The 20383-nt window shown below is 54.9% G+C and overlaps 2 protein-coding genes across 2 annotated transcripts in view; both read right to left on the minus strand.

Annotated features, from left to right (window-relative positions):
* Window positions 1-1896: 1896 nt before the first annotated feature.
* Window positions 1897-6079, minus strand: ZNF414 (zinc finger protein 414). The gene is made up of 8 exons (XM_069496413.1): window positions 5977-6079; window positions 4428-4737; window positions 3937-4044; window positions 3735-3840; window positions 2876-3228; window positions 2745-2795; window positions 2138-2311; window positions 1897-2043 (listed from the first exon to the last, which is right to left on the minus strand). The coding sequence occupies exons 1-8, from the start codon at window positions 5977-5979 to the stop codon at window positions 1970-1972; spliced, it is 1179 nt and encodes a 392-aa protein (XP_069352514.1). The 5' UTR covers window positions 5980-6079; the 3' UTR covers window positions 1897-1969.
* A 3174-nt stretch (window positions 6080-9253) lies between these two features.
* MYO1F (myosin IF) overlaps window positions 9254-20383 on the minus strand; it is a 31091-nt gene continuing 19961 nt past the window's right edge. Inside the window, exons 16-28 of the mRNA XM_069496419.1 lie at window positions 19268-19349; window positions 17796-17902; window positions 17347-17445; window positions 17110-17254; window positions 14421-14535; window positions 14149-14318; window positions 12414-12559; window positions 11892-12038; window positions 11625-11773; window positions 11074-11157; window positions 10290-10485; window positions 10029-10198; window positions 9254-9382 (exon numbers count right to left, since the gene is read on the minus strand). Coding sequence (XP_069352520.1) covers window positions 9306-9382; window positions 10029-10198; window positions 10290-10485; window positions 11074-11157; window positions 11625-11773; window positions 11892-12038; window positions 12414-12559; window positions 14149-14318; window positions 14421-14535; window positions 17110-17254; window positions 17347-17445; window positions 17796-17902; window positions 19268-19349 — 1687 coding nt within the window. The 3' untranslated portion in view covers window positions 9254-9305. The remainder of the gene's footprint in view (window positions 9383-10028; window positions 10199-10289; window positions 10486-11073; window positions 11158-11624; window positions 11774-11891; window positions 12039-12413; window positions 12560-14148; window positions 14319-14420; window positions 14536-17109; window positions 17255-17346; window positions 17446-17795; window positions 17903-19267; window positions 19350-20383) is intronic.

Consider the following 20383-nt stretch of genomic DNA (forward strand, 5'->3'; position numbering starts at 1 on the left):
TCCCAATTCTTGGTACTTTTCAAATACAAGAAAACTGGCCAGGCGTGGTAGCTCATGCCTGGAATCCCAGCGCTTTGGGAAGCTGAGGCAGGAGGATCGCTTGAGGCCAGGAGTTTAAGACTAGCCTGGGCAACACATCGAGACCTCATCTCTACAAAAAACAAAAATTAGCCTGGCATGGTGTCTCGAGCCTGTAGTCCCAGCTACTCGGGAGGCTGAGGCGGGAGGATCGCTTGAGCCCAGGAGCTGGAGGCTGCAGTGAGCTATGACTGCACCGTGGAACTCTAGCCTGTAGAGCAGAGTTAGACTCTGTCTCAAAAATATTTTTAGGCCATTAAATATGAAATGTCCGATTTCGACTCAAAAGTGTAGTTTATTACATCTCAAATGGGAAGCAGTATAATTAATCGAAGTGTGCACCTAAACTATTGACGCAGTTTTGCCATCTTAACGGTAGCTCGTTTATGCCAGCAGCAAAGAAGCCTGGAGATTGGGTGGCGAGGAAATCATTAAAGGCGTTTTCCACAGCTTGTTGAGAATGCAGTATTTTTCCTTGCAAGAAGTGGTCCAAAGCCTGGAAGAAGTGGTAGTTAGTTGGTGCAAGGTCTGGTGAATACGGTGGATAACAGAGAGTTTCCAAGCGTAGCTGCTGTAGTTTGAGCAGCGTTTGCGCGACACACGGTTGAGCGTTGTCTTGGAAGAGGATTGGCCTGTCTCTAATGACCAATCTCGGTTGCTTAATCACAAGCATCCTCATCATTTCATCCAGTTGGTTGCAGTAGACATCCGCTGTAACCGACTGACCAGGTTTCATGAAGCTGAGTTGGTAATACCAGCGCTGGACCACCAAACACACCATTAACTTTTTTTGATAAATATTTGGTTTTAGACTGTGTTTCGGCACTTCATCTTTGTCCAACCGTTGTGCCAAATGCTTGGGATTGTCAAAGAGAATCCATTTTTCACCACACGTTAACAACACGGTGCAGAAATGGTTCGCCTTTATGTGGTAACAGCAGAGAAAGGCAAGCTTCCAGACGATCTCTCTTCTGACGCTCTTTTAATTCATGCGGAACCCATCTATCCAGCTTCTTTACCTTGTCTATTTGTTTCAAATGGTTCAATATTGTTGGAATAGTAGCGTCAAACCTTGCTGCTAACTCACACATAGGTTGAGATGGATTCGCTTCCACTACAGCTTTCAGCCCATCATTATCCACCTTGGTGTCAGGTCGCCCACGTGACTCATTTGCAAGATTAAAATCACCAGAATGGAACTTCTCAAACCATCGACGTACCGTGCGTTCATTAGCCACATCCTTCCCAGACACTTCGTTGGCATTTCCAGCTGTCTGCGCTGCATAGGTTCCACGATGGAACTCATTTTCCAAAATAGCATATATTTTTGACTTGTCCATGGTTTCACAAAAAAATGGTTCTAAAAAAAATTTGAAAGATAATCACAAGCCAAAATGTGCATTTGAAAGAATAAGCATGTACCTTCACAATAAACATAAAACAAGAAGTGTCAAAGCGAAATGGCAGAGATATCAACTGTCAGATTTAGTACTTAAAGAAATCGGACATTTCATACTTAATAACCTAATGGTAAAACTGGAACATTCTATCCCATCTGGTTTCTAGAAGTGGAGGTACAGGACAGTGGGCACTGGCTGCTCCACCTACAGCTAGACAGGGTGGCATAAAGCTGGAGACCTGGGTCCCAGGGTTGAGGTGACAGGGGGAGATGGACACAGGTGGGCTGTGAGGGGACAGGTCCTGCACCTGTGGAGTGACCTCCAGAGGTATGGGTGCCCCAGGACGGCTAGGTGCTGGCCCACCGTGCATGGGAGGGGCAAGGGACCCAGACACAGCACAGGCCGGCTCAACGCGCCTCCTTTATTGTCCCCTCCCTCCCCCAGGTTACAAAACTACCCACTCCCCATGGCCCACTCCAACGCAGCGGAGTTCAGAGTGGCGAGAAAACTGGAAGCTCCCCCTCTGACAGCAGCGGCGACACCTTGGGTGCAAGCGGGGCCGGTTCTGAGTGGGGCAGAAGAGGGGGGCGCCTGAGTCTCGGCGCTGCCTCTCGCCTCTGGACCCCCGCCCTGTCCACCCGCGCGTTCCTCGGCCTTACCCGCCGGGGTGTCGGGACGCGGCGGCGGGGGCGCTGGGGTGGCGGGGGCGCCGGGGCGGTGGTCCTCCAGGTGCAGCGTCATGGCGGGCCGCGAGGCCGTGGAGAAGGCGCACTGCATGCAAGAGTAGCGGCCCCGCGTGTGCTCCCACACGATGCGGCTCGGGGCCGCGTGCCCTGCGGGCAGGCAGGACCCCGTCAGCGCGCCAAGGACGGTGCATGGTGGACAGAGGCCAGTCGCACCTTTCCGCCTCCCTGTGAGCTCACGGGCGCCGGGGGGAGAGGGAGGCAGGCCTGTCTGGATCCGTTTCTCCCTGACCTGTCTGCCCTTGTACTCGGGAGAACTAAACTTGGCTTTTTCGCATCCCCTAGTCCCATCCCCGGCTCCACCGCAGGGGAGAAGGCCCGCGAGAGGTGTACACGGGAACGCCGGCGCAGATGAAGGCGCAGGTGCCAGTAATTCTTAAGGCAAAATCCTGTATTTTGGGGGTGGCATTTCTGGCCACCTGAGAAGGGGGTTGGCGCTGTTGCCCCCCCAGCATCCTCTGGACCCCGCAGGGCTCAGGAAAGAAAGCCCCTCCACCCCTCCCTGGTGGTCACCTGCACGCACCTGAGGGCGCATCGGAGCCGCCCTGGGGTCTTCGAGGGCTGCTTCCAGCACCTGCAGCGAAGGGGCGGGTCAAGTTCAGACTCAGGGCAAGCCCAGCCCGGCCCCTCAAGCGGCTCCGCCCCCACACTCACCTTGGCTCTTTTTCCAGACTGCAGCGCTGGAGGCCGGGGGCCCGGGCGCGGTGGCCAGGAAGTGGCGCAGGCGTGGGGGGCTTAGGCCAAAGGGCGCGGGGTTCAAATAGGGCAGGAAGGGCCCAGTGGGCGTGGGGGCAGGGGCAGGGGTCGTGAAGGGCTCGAGCAGCGGGAACTGCAGGCCCTGCGCGGCCGACGCAGGGTCGCACTCCGGGGGGCGCTCAGGCGCAGGTGGCTCCTTCTCCAGGGCTGGGGGTGGTGGCGGGGCTGGGCTCTGCGCATGCTCCGCGCAAACATGCAGATGCTTGAAGAGAGAGCGGTGCGTGCGGAAGCGCAGAAGGCAATTCTCACACCTGGGGGCGGGCAAAGGGTTGGGCTGGGCCTCCTGGCCGACAAGGTGGGGGCCTACCGATGCCACCGGGGGACCCGCCCTTCGAGCGTGGGAAGGGAGCTTGGGCCCAATTTGCCGATGGTGGCTTCCCCACCTGTGAGGAAGGAGATTGCCTAAGCTCCCCGGCCCACCAACAACTATGGCCACGACCCTTCTAGACCCCTTTGGGTCGGAGTCCTGGGAAAACGCAGGAAGAAGTCTCGATTTTAACTTAGGGGGTCGGTTTTCCACTTGGGAGGTAAAGCAAGGCTGGTCAGAGCCACACCCCTGTAGGCCCCGCCTCTTTCGAGCTCTGTCCTGCTCTAGGTACCAGTCTGTCTTCTGGCCGGGTAAGGGGAGGGCTTGCTTGAGGCCAGGCCCACCTCCAGATGCGACCCCTGCACCCTGCCTAGGAAGGGAGAAAGTCCCAGACCCTACACACGGGTGGGGACTGTGGCAGCCTGGATGTCAGGGGGGTCAGGGTCTCACTTGAAGTAGCGATTGGGCTTGTAATGCAGCTTGCTGTGCGCCACCAGTTCCTGCATGCTGGGGAAGGTCTCGGTGCAGCTCAGGGCTGAGCAGCGGAAGAGCTTGCCTGGCACGGATGAAGGACAGAGGAGAGGGGTGGGGGTGGGAGATACTGCCTGCCTCCCACCCTAACCAGCTTCCTCACCACCTGTCCTGGCCCTACCTTCCAGGGACTGTGTGGGCGGGCAGTGGGTTCGCAGATGCTGTGCCAAGTCACGAACGCTGGGGAAACTGAGGCAGCAGCCAGGGCTGGAGCAAGGTATTTGCTTCCCTGCAAAATGCACAGAATAAGGGTCACTGGTCCCTTCCCCAACGAAGCTGCCCCGATCTCCAGGGCTCTGCCCAGGGAAGCATATATATGATGCCAGAAATACTCTGCTGGCTTATGAAATACATCATATATGATGCTGGAATCGCCCTGCTGGTTTCCTGCTGGGGCTTTTACTCTCAGCCTCCCCCAACAGACTGATCTGCCACAGAGCAGGGACTGGATCCGTCAGGCTCATCACTGGAGCCACAGCCTGACACACACTTTTTGCTCAGTAAATGAGTGACATCCCTCTATACGGGCCATGAATTTGGAGATACTCTATACTCCTCATTCCTCATTGGTCCAGGGCCTGTGACTCCCCAGAAGGCCCCATCACAGGTCACCTGGTGGTGGGCGCCGTCTAGGAGGCCGCAGGTCCTCACTGGTCGCAGAGACTGTGCTGGTGGCGCCAGGGCTGGGTCCAGGGCCAGGCTGGCAGGTGTCTGGGGCTGGGGAGGCACCCTGCTGTGTCCCTCCAGGCCCTCCACGTTCCCACACTGGGGATGTGGCTGCCTGGTCAGGGCCTGACTCCTCTGTCATGGAGGAGGTGGCTACAGCAGCCACAACCGGGGACAACACCTCCTTGTCTGTCTCACTGGAGCTGGGCTCTTCGGTGGCCAGCATTTCCGGGCTGGGCCCCGAGGGTTCCTCCTCCTGGTGGAAGGAAGAGGCAGAGAGAAATTTTCTGGGCTCAAGGTCTGCCTGGGTCAGCCAGGGAATCTCTCCCACACGGCCAGGACCTGTTGAATGGGCTCAACATTCCCCCCACCCCCATGACCCAGTCAGTACCCATCCTAATGTGAACTAAAATAAAATCTTAAGGCTCACCCCTCCACCAGATGATTGAATGGACCCCCTCTTGGCCAAAGGAATATCCTAAAACTAAATTGCCTGCCATGAGGAGGGAGGTCAGACATGCCTCATCATGCCCCCTTCCTTTCTTGGAGACATCCTTTGTAACCCATTAACAGGCCTAAGCGTATAGGACAAACCTGCAGGTCCTCAATTTACACAAAAAATATGTCTGGTGGCTTATTTCTGATAAACAGTTCCTTATGTTAAAACATTCCAAGCCTTTAAACAAAGCTTCCTGTCTTTAACCAATTACAAGTCAAAGAATCTTTAAACCTACCTATAACCTGTAAGCCCCTCCCCCACCTTAGAGATGGCCCACCTTTTCCGGCCAAACCAATATATGCCTCCCGCATATTGATTTATGCTTTACCTGTAACCCCTGTCTCCCTGAAGTGTATAAAACCAAACTGTAACCCAGCCACACCGAGTCCATGTGCTCAAGGCTTCTTGGGTATGGCTCCAGGTCATGGTCCTCAAATTTGGCTCAGAATAAATCTCTTTAACATTATTTTACAGTTTGGCTTTTTCCCGTTGACACTAAGGCATCACAAACAAGAGAGGGCAAATGGGGTAAGGGTGGATTGAGCTAATTCAGCATATGAGAAGCATCCTCTCGCCCCCAATTCGGGCAGGTGGGCGGTCCCAAATGACACAGGGGCGTGGCCTAGAGGGAGTGGGCGGGGTCATGGCTAGGAGGGCGGGGCTCTGGACTGGGCTCAGCTAGGAAGATAGTGGAGGGGCCAGAAATGGATCATTTGAGGACCGAGATATACCGGGTGGCCTCGAGCTGTGTAGACGATCTTGGAGGTGCTGGGGACCCAGAGGTGTAAGGTATAGGGGCGGAGCCCGAGTCTGGTGGGCGTGACCCAGTGGAAGCCGGGCCCGGAAGTAGGGGTAGGGCGCTCGCCGAGTGACAGCCTGCGGCGGGCGGGTGCCCGGATGTGGGGGCGGGGCCGGCGGAGGGTGTGTGCGCTACACGGCCGCTCCCGGCCAGTCCCAGCTGCTCAGCCGCGCCCGCGCCCGCGCCCCCGTGCTCACCATCCTCCACTCAGCTCGGCCTCTTGTTCCGGTGGCTCCGGCGGCTCCGATCGAGGCGGAGAGTACCCTCTCGGAGATGCAGGCTCGCGCTCACGTCGGCGCCATTTTCCGCCTCCCGGCTCTCGCGAGAATGGGGGCGGGGCCTGCGGGGGGCGCTCCGTGAGGGGGTGGGGCCCGAGGGCCAGGTTGGCCTAGTCCGTAGCGTGGACGCCGGTGTCGACGTGCAAGCCGAGGGCAGTGACACAGCGCACCTTCCAGGGGGTCCGTGCGCACAGATCCGAGGTGAGGGATCTCTCCGAGCTTCGGTGTCCTCGTCTGCAAAATGGGCACCTTCATCCCCTCCCGCTCCGTCCCGTCTCCAGCTCTGGAAGGGCGATTAACAGCAGTTGTCTTTCTGCTGGATTGGGTCGTCTCTTTGGAGGGAAATTGGCAACATTTATTAAAATTTTCAGTGTACCTAGTTCTACAGTTGGAACGGGTCCATTGTAATAGCGAAGGGCGGAAAACAAACACAGTCCTCAGGCTTAATAAAGGGATGTAGCCTCAGGTTGGAGAGGGGTGCTTCCTGGGGGTGGCTCTCCTGTGTGCTAGGCGCTGGTCTAGGGGCTAGGGACCCACAGTGCACAGGACAAAGAGCAATCCTTGTCTTCGGGGCATGCCGACATTTTAATATGGGAAAACAGGCCCTGCAAGGTGGCTCACGCCTGTAATTCCAGCATTTTGGGAGGCTGAGGTAGGAGGATCGCTTGAGGCCGGGAGTTTGAGACCAGCCTGAGCAGCATAGCGAGACCCAATCTCTATAAAAAATTTCAAAACTTAGCCGGGCATGGTGGCGCAAGCCTGTAGTCCCAGCTACTGGGAAGGCTGAGACAGGAGGATTGCTTGAGCCCAGGAGTTCGAGGCTTCAGTGAGCTATGATCGGGACACTGCACTCCAGCCTGGGCGACAGAGGGAGACCCTGTCTCTAAATAAATAAATAAGAAAATAAAATGGGGAAACAGATAATAAATCAACAATTCAGTGCAAAGGAGAAAACAGAAGGATGCCATGTTGATGAGTCACAGAAGCCTCTCTTCTGAGCTCTAGGGAGGTGACTTCTGAGCTGTTGCCGGGTGGTCAAGGAGTGAGCCAATGGCAGGTCAGGGGAGCAGAGTGCTGTAGGATAGCTAATGCAAATGTCCTACTGTGGGGGGGGGGGTTGTCTTTGTCAAGGAGCAGAGAGGAGACCAGCGAGCTGCTGGAACAGAGTGAAAGTGGAGGTCAAAAAGTGAACACGGTGCAGGGCAGGTCATACAGGGCTTTGTGGGTGGTGGAGAGAGGGAGTGCGGTTTCAGTGTTGTAACCACTGATGACTTTTTAGCACAGGGAGGTGCACCATCTGATCCCTGGCAGTCATATGGAGGATGGGCTGTTGGCAGAATGGTAAAGTACATCTCAGAGCTTAAGTCTCTAATACATTATTCAACCATTCAAGAGGTGTTCGTTGCATTCTAGAAGTGTAGACTTTGTGCGCAATGTATTTCCATCTGTGAAATGAGATGTACCCATGGGCAGAGAATACCCTTAGAAGGAGACATTAAAAAACTGGGGAGGGGAACAGGGATTTTATTTTATCTTAAGAGACAGGCTCTCGCACTGCCGCCCACGCTGGAGTTCAGTGGTGTCATCATAGCTCACTGCAGCCTTGAACTCCTGGCCTCAAGTGATCCTCCTGCTTCAGCCTCCCGAGTAGCCGGGACAACAGGCATGCACTGCCATGCCCAGCTAATTTTTGGGAGAGATGGGGTCTTGCTGTATTGCTCAGGCTGGTCTCAAACTCCTGACTTCAAGTGATCCTCCTGCTGTAAATTCAAAATGTAAATTCAAACAACATAAACGTGTAAAAAGTCAAGTCTCTCTCCTATTCAAACATCCCTGTTCTGGCCAGGCGGGGTGGCTCACGCCTATTATCTCAGCACTTTGGGAGGCTAAGGTGGGAGGATCGCTTGAGGCCAGGAGTTTGAGACCAGCATGACTCTTTTATTTGAGACAGGGTCTCACTCTGTTGCACTGGGCTACAGTGCAGTGGCATCATCATAGCTCACAGCAACCTCAAACTCCTGGGCTCAAGCGATCCTCCTGCCTCAGCCTCCCAAGTAGCTGAGACTACAGGCATGCATCACCACACCCTAATTTTTCTATTTTTTGTAGAGTTGGGATCTCACACTTGCTCAGGCTGGTCTCGAACTCCTGGCTTCAAGTGATCCTTCCACCTCAGTCTCCCAAAGTGCTAGGATTACAGGCGTGAGCCAATGCGCTGGTCCCAGACTCCTGTCTTAAGCATTCCCTTCCACTGACTCCAGGTCTTTAGCCAAAACTTAACTCTATCAACCAATTGTCAACTAAAGACTCCTTAAAACCTACCTATGACATGTAAGCTCCTGTTTTGAGATGTCTGGCCTTTTTGGGCCAAACTGACGTACACCTTCCATGTATTGATTTATGATTTTACCTGTAATTCCTGTCCCCATGAATGTGCAAAACTGAACTGTAATTCAACCCCCTTGGGTGCGTTTTCTCAAGACTTCTTGAGAACGTCCCCCCAACCCCGGGATTCAGTTGCACACATTCGGCAACTCTAAATGATTTTAGGGTTTAGATTTTTCTCCATTCACATAATGATTGATAAAAAGGGCTGTTGAGAACCAATTGCAGCACCTGTCCCTTCTCTAGCGCAGTGCTGAGCCCCTGCTCCTGCCCCCACCAGTCTGTCCCCTTCTCTCCCAAACTGTCTTCTTTCTGAAGGGCTGAGAATGTCCGTCCTGGGCCATCAAATGTTGTCACATTAAGTCCTGACCATTTTTCCACCTGTGAAATGGGAACATTCAAGCTTCCTGCCTCACAGGGTTGTGAGAGCGTCGCCGGGCGTTCAGTTAAGCTAACTCATGCTTTCACCTGGCAAACGTTTATTGCCTCAGTGATGAGAGAAGGAGCAAAGTCACGCTTGTCCAGGACACCCCCCGACTGTGCCCGGCACTTTGCCAACAGCACAGGACACGATTCATTTCATAATCACAGGGCAACTGGGAGGTAGATTCTGCTGGTAGCTCCATTTGACACGTGAAGACACGGAGACTTGGGCAATGGGTGTGACGTGGGTGAGACCGGGGCCCTGGGGAGGGGGCTGCAGCAGTGACCCTGAGATCCAGGGAGGGCCTGGGCTGGGCTGGAAGCCACAGGACTGGATTTTCAGGCTAACGCAGCCACGATAAACAAGGCTCCTGTGGGCAGGGTCTGGCTCCCTGGCAGGTGGGCAGGCATGCGGGAGGGCAGAATCCCAAGTCCCCAATTCAGATCTTCTCCACGTAGTTTCCAGGGAAGAGGCCCTCTTGGCCGTGCAGCCGGCCCTTCCACCAGCCCGAGGGGTCTGTGGGAGAGAAAAGAGCTTGAGAGGGTGCCCAGCCAGCCCTGAAGAAAGACCTCATGCCCGCTTTGTTGTCCATCTTGTTCATCTCCAGGCTCCTGACCTGGCACAAGGCAGTGGTGGAAGGAAGGATTGGGTGGAGAGAGGGAGGGACACAGGGTCTTTCCCAGCCACGGGCTCACACTGTCACCTTCTAGAGCATTTGCTTATGTTCTTCCCTCTTCTACCTCCTTCTACGGCCCCCCCTCCCTTAGGTGTGACCAGGTCTTCTAGACCGTCATAGGGCTCCTACGTCCAACAGCAGGGTCTCTGGACCCCCTGGGGACTAAAATAGGAGGTGGCTTGGGCCATCCAGCTGTGACACCTCTCCTACCCATAAGGGATTTTGAGGCAGGTTCTGCTATAAGCCTCATGTTTGACAGGTGAGAAAAATGAGGCCTGACCCCTAGGATGGCTTAGGAGGTGGCCTCCAGGGCCACCTAGCCTGTGCAGCTGCTGACATGGAAGAGTGCATCTCTGCTGGGCGGTGGGCTGTGAACTGGTCATCTTTGTTCTCCCATGGGAGGGGTGTGCATTGATGGGGGGCTGTGTGGCTGCATCAGGGTTCTGATGTCGCCCCTCACCCCAACCTCTGCCCCAGTCCACACACCTTCCATGAGGATCTCGATGACTTCGTTCACATTGAAGCTCAGCTCGTCCACATCTTGGCCCACGTATTGGTAAAGTGCCCGGCACCTGGGGCCATGTGTCCGAGGCTGGGGCTTCGGTCGGCCCACGCCGGGGACGGGTCTCTGCCCCACGCTGCGCTTCCTCTGCATGCTGTGGGCACAGTGGGTGCTCACCACAGCCCCGGACACTCACTCCCCTATCCCCTGCCCACCTCCTGGGGCTGCCCTACCACCCCACCTACCCGGCCATGCCCTGGTCAGGCACGTTGAGGAATTCTGTGTTGTGCTCCGAGGGTGGCTGTGCCCGGTGACGTCTGCTGGCCCCCAGGTTTGAGGATGGAGGGCCCTGGGGAGGCCTCCGGGAGCCCCCTCCAGATGTGATCTCCAGTGGCAAGGGGCTCCTTTTGGCAGAGGAGGGCACCCCATTTCGGTCCAGGCCTGTGGCAGGAGCAAGGATGAGAGCATTTATTAGGGTGGTGCTAGGAACATGTGAGGAAGACTCAACTCCAGGCCCCCAGTCTGAGGCAGGAGGCAGCCACACTCTCAACACGGTGTGGTAAGGGCTAATGGACCAGAGGGAGAGACCCGGGGGGCTAGGAGGGCCTAGAGGAAGGCTTTGCAGGGGGAAGTTTCCCCTTCCCCTCCTCTGTAGAAGGGCTTTTGTGGGTGGGTCTTAAAGGATGAATAAGAGCTCAACAAACTCAGTGGGAGTTCGGGAGACAAGCAGAGAAGACAGCACCAAGCAAAGGCCTGGAGGTAAGAATAAACTTGGTGAGTTGGCAAAATAAGATGTAGTTTGCCTGACAGGAGAGTAGGGTGGAAGGAGAGAAGAGGCCAGGGGTTAGCTGGGGTTGGATTTGGAAGGGCTTTGAATGCCAGGCTAAGCTCAGCCTTTATTCTGTGGGAGATCTGAAGCTATGGAGAGTTCTGGACAGAGAAGACAGTGGTCAGTTGTGCTTGTTGGATTCCGTTGACTGGAGGTCTGGAGCCCGCTAGAGCGACACTTAGTGAGGGGCGTCTCCTCACCTCTGGGGGGCCCGGGAGCCGCCCGGGTAGGGGCCGGGGCCGACCTCCGGGGTCTTCCCTGGGCCATTCCCTTCCGCGTAGGCTCTGGAAGAGGAAAGGATGCAGGGATTTGAGTGGCGGCCAGACCAGGCTCTTGGCCCCGTCCACAAGCCCAGTCCACTGTGGCTCCGCCTCCTGACTCCGCCCCCTTAGCGACACTGGCTGGCCCATCCGCACCTCCCCTTACTTATTGGCACGCTGGCTCCGCCCGACCTCTCCTAATCACAGACCCCCGCTCCCTGGGCCCGCCTACTACAGGCTAAGCCCTCATTGTTAGCCAGGTCCACGGTTGCGTCTCTGGCCGCGCCCCTCCTCATTTCTCGCCCACTCATTGGTCACCGCTCCTGTCTTTACAAGTCTCTCTATGGCCCTCGCCCACTCTTAAGCAGCCCCACTGGCCCCGCCCCCACAGCCATGATTGGTTCCCTCTCTGGTCCCGCCTACCCCCCCCAAGGGCCCGGCTTTTCCCGACAGCCCCTTCGTCTCCACCTCCCGGTTCCGCGCAGACTCACTGGAGCTCTTGGGCAGCCCGTCCCCCACGCTGACCGTGAGGGCTCGGCCGCTGGCCTTGAGCACCGCCACCTCGCCAGAGCCGCGGGTGAAGGTGACGCTGCGGGTGCCGCCTCCGCCCCAGCCCTCCTTCTTCACCCGGAACTGTAGTCTGTGGGGAGAGGAGGAAGCTTGGGGGCGCCCGCGGGGGTTCCCTTGGGCCGGGACAGGGACACAGGTCGGCGGGGTCCGGGGGGTGGGCGAGAGGGACTCTGTGCTGGGGCCCGTACGTGTCGCTAAAGGTGAGAGGCAGGGGCCTCCGTGCCGCCTCCTCGAAGCGCTTGCACAGCAGGCTGACGAACTCGGTCTTGAAGACGCTCTCCAGGAAGCTGTCGGCGGCGTCCTCTTGCAGGATGAAGAAGTCGTCCTGCCGCGTGCTGGGGAGGGGCGGGAGGAAAGGCAGGTGAGAGCGACAGGGAAGGTAGGCCGGAGGACGAACTTCTGCGATAGATGCAACAGGATAGTGCCACGTAAGGGGGCAACACAGGTGGCGGGGAGCAGGGGAAGGAAGGTGGCAAGGCCAGGTGAGGTGTGGTAAGAGGAGGGTAAGGTGCGGTGACTGACGCTGTTGGCAAGTAAGGATCATGAGTGTAGGGACAGGTGAACGTGTCAGGTAGGGCCAAGAGACGCCTGCAGGTATAGCAGCAGGTAAGGTTGTCAGGGTAAGAGGTGGGGTAACAGGAATGAAGGCAGCTATGATCACAAGGGGACAGGTGAGGGTGACTGTGGGGCAGGTAGGAGCCTGGTCTCACCTGAGGGAGACTCCCCGCAGGGCCTGGATCTCCAATTTCTTTTTCAAGACTTCACAGACCTGGCCCTTCTCGGGTCCCTTCTTCACCTTCTCTCGCCCAATCACATACACGCACTTGGGTGTCAGGATCAAGTCCCGTTTGATGGGCTGTGAGGACGCAGGACCAGAGGCTGGTGGCTGGAGCTCTGGCCCCAGGGGGTCAACCCCAGGCAGAGGGGCGGTGCTGGCAGGTCAGGGGAAGGTGTCCAGGTCAGGTGAGTGGGGGGGGGGTCCCTCCAGGTGAAGGTGTATGAGTTGTTAAGTTATATAAAAAATAGGAAGAGATCAAGTGAGGCTGTATTGGCTAGAAAGGGGTGTCTGGTCCAGTGAACAGGTACAGGGTAGGTGGAGCGTCTGCTGGACACGAGTGTCTAGGCCAATGAGAACCCTTGGAGCAGGTGAAAGTGCTTGAGTCATATGACTGTAGCCAGCTCAGGTAAAGATATGGTTCAGGTGAGGGTGTGCAAGTCAGGTAGCTAGATAGGACCTCTGGGTCATGAAAGGTAGTAAGCAGCAGGTGTGTGTCTGACCTATATGGTTTTGTACAGGAAGGCAGGTGAGGGTGTACCTGGTGGAGGTGTGAATATGTATGTAAGTCTGCTGAGCCGTGCCTGTGGGCACAGCTGGGTACCCACCTAGGTGCACATATCCTAGATGATGTATACAGGTCAGCTGAGAGGGTATACCTGCCACATACTCCTGTCCAAAGCAGGTAAAGATGTATGGGTCAGGTGAAGGTACCCAAGCCTGGTAAGGAGGTCAGGGTTCTGAGGTTGTACAGACCACGGGAGGATGTACCTGTCACATAAACCTGTCCAAGGCAAGGTGGCGGTGTCCAGGCCGTGCGAGAGCGTCTATCCAGGTAAAGGTATATAGGTTATCTCAGCACGTGACTCCCACGTAGGGCTCTCTAAAGTGGCGGTAGGGCAAGTTTCTGGGCTAGATGACAGTGTCTGGGATGTGAGATGTGGTAAGGGCCAAGTGAGAGCGTACCTGCCGGACAGGAATGTCTGGCCCTGTTGAGAGTACACAGGCCAGGTGTGGGTGTACCTGTGGACAGGAATGTCCGGGCTAGGTGATTAGGTGTATCTGTGGTGGAGGTCCCCACCTGTTTAGGCCAAGTGTGAGTGCACAGGTCATATGGTATATCCCTGTGGACAGAAGTGTCTGGACCAGGTTGAGAGTATGCAACTGGTCAATGGCTGTCTGGGCCAGTTGGGCATGTACCTATAGACTAGGCTGCCTGAGTCAGGTGAGAGTGTACCTGTAGACAGGTGTATCTGGGTCAGGTGAAGGTATATCTTATTGGCAGGTGGTCTAGCCTGGGTGAAGGTGTGTACCTAATGGATAGATGTGTTCAGGATAGATGAGGGTGGCCCTGTGGTCAGGGCTTCTGGGCAAGGTGAATGTGTGAATCGTGGACAGATGTGTCTGGCTAGGTGAGGGTGTATCTGGTGGACAGGTATGTCTGGGCTACATGGGGGCATGTTTGATGGACAGCTGTATCTACCGCAGTTGAGTGTGTATCTGGGGGGCAGGTATGTCTGTGCTGGGTGAGAACGTATCTCTCATGGGATCTAGGCTGGAGGAATATATACCTGTGGACAGGTACATCTGGGCCAGGTGAGGGTGTATCTCTGGTGCGGGTGCCAGGCCGGAGCCAGGGTCTCAGGTGTTCCTACCCACTAGTGCCTCACCTTGAATCGACGGTCATACTTGGTGACCGAGTCAGCGAAGTCCACCCGCTCCCTCTTGCCCAGGAACTGGCGCAGTTCTGGCCGCTCCTCCAGTCCCAGGTAGTCCCCAACGAAGTTCCGATTGATGCTGTTCCGCCTCCGCTCCTTCTTGTTGAGCAGGATATTGCAAGCTATGGGGACATGGGGTGGGGGTGGGGGTGGAGATTGTGGCCGGGCTTCTCCGGGTCTGTCTGTCCCAGCCCTGAGCCTCCCACCTGAACAAAACCTCTCACCTTCCTCGCGCATCTCTTCGTACTTCCGGACTGCCACGTGGCGCCGCCAGGCCTTCTGGATGGTGCGGGCAAAGCCGTCGAACTTTCGCTCTCGCATCTCCTCCAGGAGGAAAAGCTGGGCAAGAGGTTGGGTGGTGGGTCTTGGTGCCTCCCCAGGGGCTGCAGTCCCTGGTTTCCCCTGGGCCCACCCCACTCACATGCTTTTGCTCACACCGCCCCAACACATGTGGTCAAATTTTTTTTTTTCTTCCTCCAATTGACTGGACCTGGGGTACCCTTCCAAAATGGGGTACACATTTCTGCATTAAATTATAGCGGTGAGTTTGTCTCTCTGGCTTCAAATCCCAGCTCTGCCACTTCTCAGCTGTGTGGCCTTGCCAGAAACAGTATAACATCATGGTTTCTCACACTGCTAACAAAGCTAATACACACCATCCATGTAAGGTGCACCCCAATTTCAGACGTGGTAGAAATGAGAACCAGTATGCATCTTTGAAAACCAATAAAATATAGTAAATATGAAAATCTGATATATAGGACTGATGTGACTGGCAATCAGTGCTTGTGCAGTATGCAACCTGCACATCCATACATGGCAGCCCCAGAAAGGAAGCTTTTGCAGAAAGCAGAGAAAAGGCCCAGGCCCGGAGGGGACTTAAAGGATAAATTACACAGAACAAGCCAAAGTGGAAACGCTGTGAAGAATGTCTGTTCATTTGTATTTGATGATAATAACAAGTGAACAAAGAGAGGGACCTATTGGATATTAAAATATTATAAATCTACATTAATAAAAACAATGAGGTGCTGGCCAGAGAATAGAACCATCAGCTGGAATAGGGCAGGTGCCTGGAAAACATCCTAATTGAAACAAATTTAGGGATAAAAGGGACAGCATTGTCAATCAGTGAAGATGGGAAATATTACTGAACATAAAACTGAGCTTTATTTAGAAAAATAATTAGCATTTCACCCAGAGGGATTTCTCAAGTACGTAATTACCACTTTGCTGCTAAGAGCCCAGCTGCCTGCTTTTCTGGCCAAGGTGGTTTTCAAACTGATGTCTCCAAGAAACCTTAGAGCTCCTTGCAAGAATCCTGGAGATACTTAGTTCAAATGCATTTTAAAATGTTTATCTTAGGGGACTTTCAAAGCTGTAGGGGTTTATAAGTATTTCTAAAAAGTGGGAAGTTGTCCCACCAGGAAGAAAAAAAACAGCACTGCAGTTTCGTAGGTTGCAGGGAGCTGAGCAGAGTTTGTATCTTCTGTTTCTCAGAGCAGCAGTCTGTGGGTCTGTGCGCAGGGCCCCATGTAGCACGGCTGGAGGTGTCATAAGTGCATCATGTGGGTTGCTGAGAGGTTATTTCTGCCCAGTGAAGAGGATCTGTTTTCAGTTTGGGAAATGAATCTTCATTGTCTAAAGAGTTTAAAATGCATCTCCTTCTTGCTATGGGAGGCTGGGTTTTGCATGCTTAAGAGGCAGGAGACCTACAAAAATCTGAGCTTATTCGGGGTATATTGGATTGAACAGTGTCCCCTCCAAGTCGTGCCTACCCAGAATCTGTGAATGGGACCTTATTTGGAAACAGGGTCTTTGCAGATGTCATCAAGTTAAAATGAGGCCATACTGCATTAGGGTGGACCCTAAATTCAATATAAACCCAATCCAATGTGATTTCTGTAAGAAGAGGGAAATTTGGACCCGAATAACACAGTGGGAAGAAGGCCGGCTGGGCACAGTGGCTCACGCCTGTAATCCTAGCACTCTGGGAGGCTGAGGCAGGAGGATCGTTTGAGGTCAGGAGTTCGAGACCAGCCTGAGCAAGAGCGAGACTGCATCTCTACTAAAAATATAAAAAAATTAGCTGGGCCTGGTGGCACATGCCTGTAGTCCCAGCTACTCAGGAGGCTGAGGCAGGAGGATCGCTTTAGCCCAGGAGTTTGAGGTTGCTGTGAGCCAGGCTGATGCCACAGCACTCTCGCCTGGGCAAATGAGCAAGAGTCTGTCTCAGAAAAAAGGCCACATGAAGAGGGAGGCAGAGATTGGAGTGATGCGTCTGTAAGCCAAGGTAGGCCAAAGGTTGCCGGCAGCCAAGTTAGGGAGTGGCAAAGAAGGATTCTTGGAGCCTTCAGAGAGAGTGTGGCCCTGCTGACACACTGAGTTTGGACTTGTGGCCTCCAGAACAGCGAGGGAATGAACTGTTGTGTGAAGCCATCTAGTTTGTAGTACTTTGTCACAGCAGCCCTAGCAGGCCAGTACACCTGGGGTTATGGGTCATAAAGGCCAACAGGCAGGTAAGACATTTGAGGATTTTTTTCCCTTTTCTTTTGGAAACTGGGTCTCACTCTGTTGCCCAGGCTGGAGTGCAGTGGTGTCATCATAGCTCACTGTAGCCTCAAACTCCTGGGCTCAAGCGAGCCTCCTGCCTCAGCCTTCAGAGTAGCTGGAACTATAGGCATGCGCCACCACACCCAGCTAATTTTTTCTATTTTTAGTTGCTCAGCTAATTTCTTTCTGTTTTTAGTAGAGACGGGCTCTCGCTCTTGCTGAGGCTGGTCTCGAACTCCTGACCTCAGGCAATCCTCCCGCCTCGGCCTCCCAGAGTGCTAGGATCCCAGAGTGCTCATACATCTCTCTCCCTGTCTTTCTCTCTCCTCTGCTGCCTCTCTGTCTCACACACACTCTTACCGACTCCGGGTTCTTGACGAAGACCTTGGTGCTGCCCATCTGGTACTGGTCGGGTTCCATGTTGACCGCCCGAAGCAGGTGCTGGACACCCTGACGTTCATCGCCACGCCACCGCGGCCACGTCTCAGGGGTCAGGATGGCATACCTGGTGGCAGAGGGCCAGGGCGTGTGAGGCTTTGGAGCAGACAGGGCTGGCTGGTCACTCTGGGGTGGGGGGCAGGGGCAGGGGCGCCTCACCTCTGCAGGAACTTGGAGAACTGGCGGCGGTAGGCGAAGCCCGCCCGGCGCACCCTGATGTTCTCCTTCAGTCCTAGGTACTCCACCTGGTGCTTGACCCTGTGGGAAGGGCAGCCTGAGTCCCCACAGCAGGGTCTCACCTGTCCTGGGGGTGTGGGAGATGCTGGAGGTGGGGCCTGGGGGGAGGTCCAGCGAAGTTTGGGGGGTGAGTTCTGAGGTCTGGGGGTGATTCAGGGGTCAGCCTGGGAGTCAGTTCTGGAGGTTGGGCCTGGGAAGCTGGGGGGCTGTGCTGGTCCCTGGAAGTTGGCCGTTGGGGACGTCTTGGTCAGTTCTAGGTGTACCCTAGGGCAGTGAAGGGTTTTGTGGGGGTCCCGGGCTCAGCCGAGTCAGTCTGGGGCTGGATCCTGGCCGGGAATCAGCCTGGGGTCAGGCAGTGGGGAGGCCGTCACCTGTTCTCCTCCCAGTCCCGGGGCCTCTTGGTCTCGTTGGGCTTGATGCAGCGGATATAGTGGGGCGTGCACCGCTTCAGCGTGGCCACCAGGTCGTTGGCTTGTTTCTGAGGTGGAGGAGAAGGTGGGACACAGATGGGCCCCTCTGGCCCCTCCCTTCTCCCCATCTTGGATCCCGCCCCAAGGGGGGGGTGGGGACTAGCAGCTGATGAACCACAGGGGCTGGGTGTCCCCCTGGTCTGTGCACCCCCCATCAGTGCACAGCACGTGGGACTGATGTTGGGTGTCTCCTCGACCCTCGACCCCCAGACTAGGCATGCTCACAGCTGCCGCACTCGCCACTTAGCTGGGCGCATAGTATGTTCTCAGGAAACATTTACTGACTAACAGAGCACTCGGGAGAACATTTCTGCCTGTCCTTCGGGAGATGGGTGCTTTGGACGTCGGGACTCGTGTATGCGAGTGTGTGCATGCGTCCCTGAGAGGTCGGCCTTGGATTGTTGATTTCAGTCACTCGGGGAGGGAGGGAGACCAGCAAAGGAGCCATTCCAGGGGGTGACACTGGGGAGAACGTCAAGTGAGGCTCTGCTGTGTGGCCTGGGTGAGTGGTCACCCCTCTCTGATCCTCGGTGTCCCCATCTTCCAGGTCAGGCTAAGTTAATTCCTCACGTGTGTAAAGGGTCCCATGTTTGTTGCCAGCACTGAGTAAGTGCTCCATAAGTGGTTATTAAACTGGGAACCTCACAGTCACAGCAACACTATTCACAAGAGCCAAAGGGTGGCAGCAGCCCGAGTGTCCACGGACGGACGGACGGACGGATAAACACAGTGTGGCCCATCCACACACTGGAATAGTATTCAGCCTGAAAAAGGAAGGAAATTCTGACACCAGCTACATCGTGGGTGAACTTGAGGACATCGTGCTCTGTGAAATAAACCAGTCACAGAAGGACAGATCCTGTGTGGTTCCACTCACAGGAGGTCCCCAGAGTCGTCAGATCCACAGAGACAGGAAGTAGTGTGGTGGGTGCCAGGGGCTGGGGAGGGGGCGGGGAGTGAGCGTTTCATGGGGACAGTGTCAGTTTGGGAAGATGAGAAAGTTCTGGGGGTGGAGGGTGGTGACGGCTGCACAGCACTGTGAGTGTGCTTAACGCCACTGAAAAAAAATGGTTCAGATGGCAAATTTTACGTCGTGTATATTTTACCACAATTTATAATAAAGTGGCAAATAACCAAAATATCAAAAAAAAAAAAAAATGCATGAGGATGACGGTTCACTTCTGGAGTTAAGGAGTTGAGGGTGACCTCAGGGAAGCTGGTCCACGCCCCCAGCCCCAGAGCTGGAGGAAGACCCCGTTGGACAGAGGATGACACAGACAGGCAGAGGCCCCTGGGGAACGGGGAGAGACAGACATTGGAACGGGGAGAGAAGCAGAGTCCGGACACCAGGTGGGGGGAGGGGTGGCACCCACCTTGATCTTGGAGCCGGCGGTGCTGGGGCGGCCCTTCTTGTCCCCATCCAGCTTTTCGGGAAAGAGCATCCGGAGGAAGGCCCTGGGCAGGGGAAGGGTCAGGGTTAGAGGTGTAGCCAGACTCTGAGGCTCCCTCCTCCAGAAGTGGGGCTGCCTCGGTGGCGCGATGCAAAAATACGGTTCTCTGAATACGAGGGGCGTGTGTGCTGTGATGGGTGAGACTGGAAAGGCTGGTTTTGTCTTTTTGGTTCCTTAATTTACATGTACTTTTTACAACTTCTGAGATCATGCAACAGAATAAAGTTAAATGACACAATAAACATAGTAAATTACATCAATGGGTACAGCATCTCAGGAAGCAGGGGAAGGTCCCTTTGGTAGTGGCCACTCTACCTGTACATGGTGGCATGTGTGTGCAAAGAAGTACGTACAGAGACACTCACTGCTGTGGCCCTGTGTGTGACAGCCAAAGACAGGAAGCATCCTAAGTGTCCACCATCAACTTTTGCTGCATTCACGCCTCTCTCATCTCAGTAAGACTTTCCCTGAGTCTGCCTAACAGAGAATGAGTGGATTCCTTCGTGGATATGGGGTTTCTGTTTGGGGTGATAAAAGAGTTCTGGAACTACGTAGTGGTGATGGCTGTACAACATTGTGCGGATGCATTTAATACCACTGAATTGTACACTTTAAAATGGCTAAAATGATCAATGCTGGCTGGGCACAGTGGCTCACTTGAGCACTTCGGGAGGCCGAGGAGGCAGGATGGCTTGAGGCCAGGGGTTTGAGACCAGCCTGGGCAACATAGTGAGACCCCCCCCCCCCTTACAAAAAATTAAAAAATTAGCCAGGCATGGTGGCGTGCACTTGTAGACTCAGCTACTGGGGAGGCTGAGGCAGGAGGATCGCTTGAGCCCAGGAATTTGAGGTTGCAGTGAGCTATGAATGGTCAGTCCACTGCACTCCAGCCTGGGTGACAGAGTGAGACCCTGTCTCCACAAAATAAAAAAAAAAAATAAGAATAAAAGACAAGTGTTATGGTATGTGTATTTTACCACAATTAAAAGAAAGTAAAAAAAAAAAAAAAAGAAAAAAAATCTAGCCTTTTAGCAACTT

This window comes from Eulemur rufifrons, chromosome 2 (genome assembly GCF_041146395.1).
Source record: "Eulemur rufifrons isolate Redbay chromosome 2, OSU_ERuf_1, whole genome shotgun sequence".
Taxonomy (NCBI): Eukaryota; Metazoa; Chordata; class Mammalia; order Primates; family Lemuridae; genus Eulemur; species Eulemur rufifrons.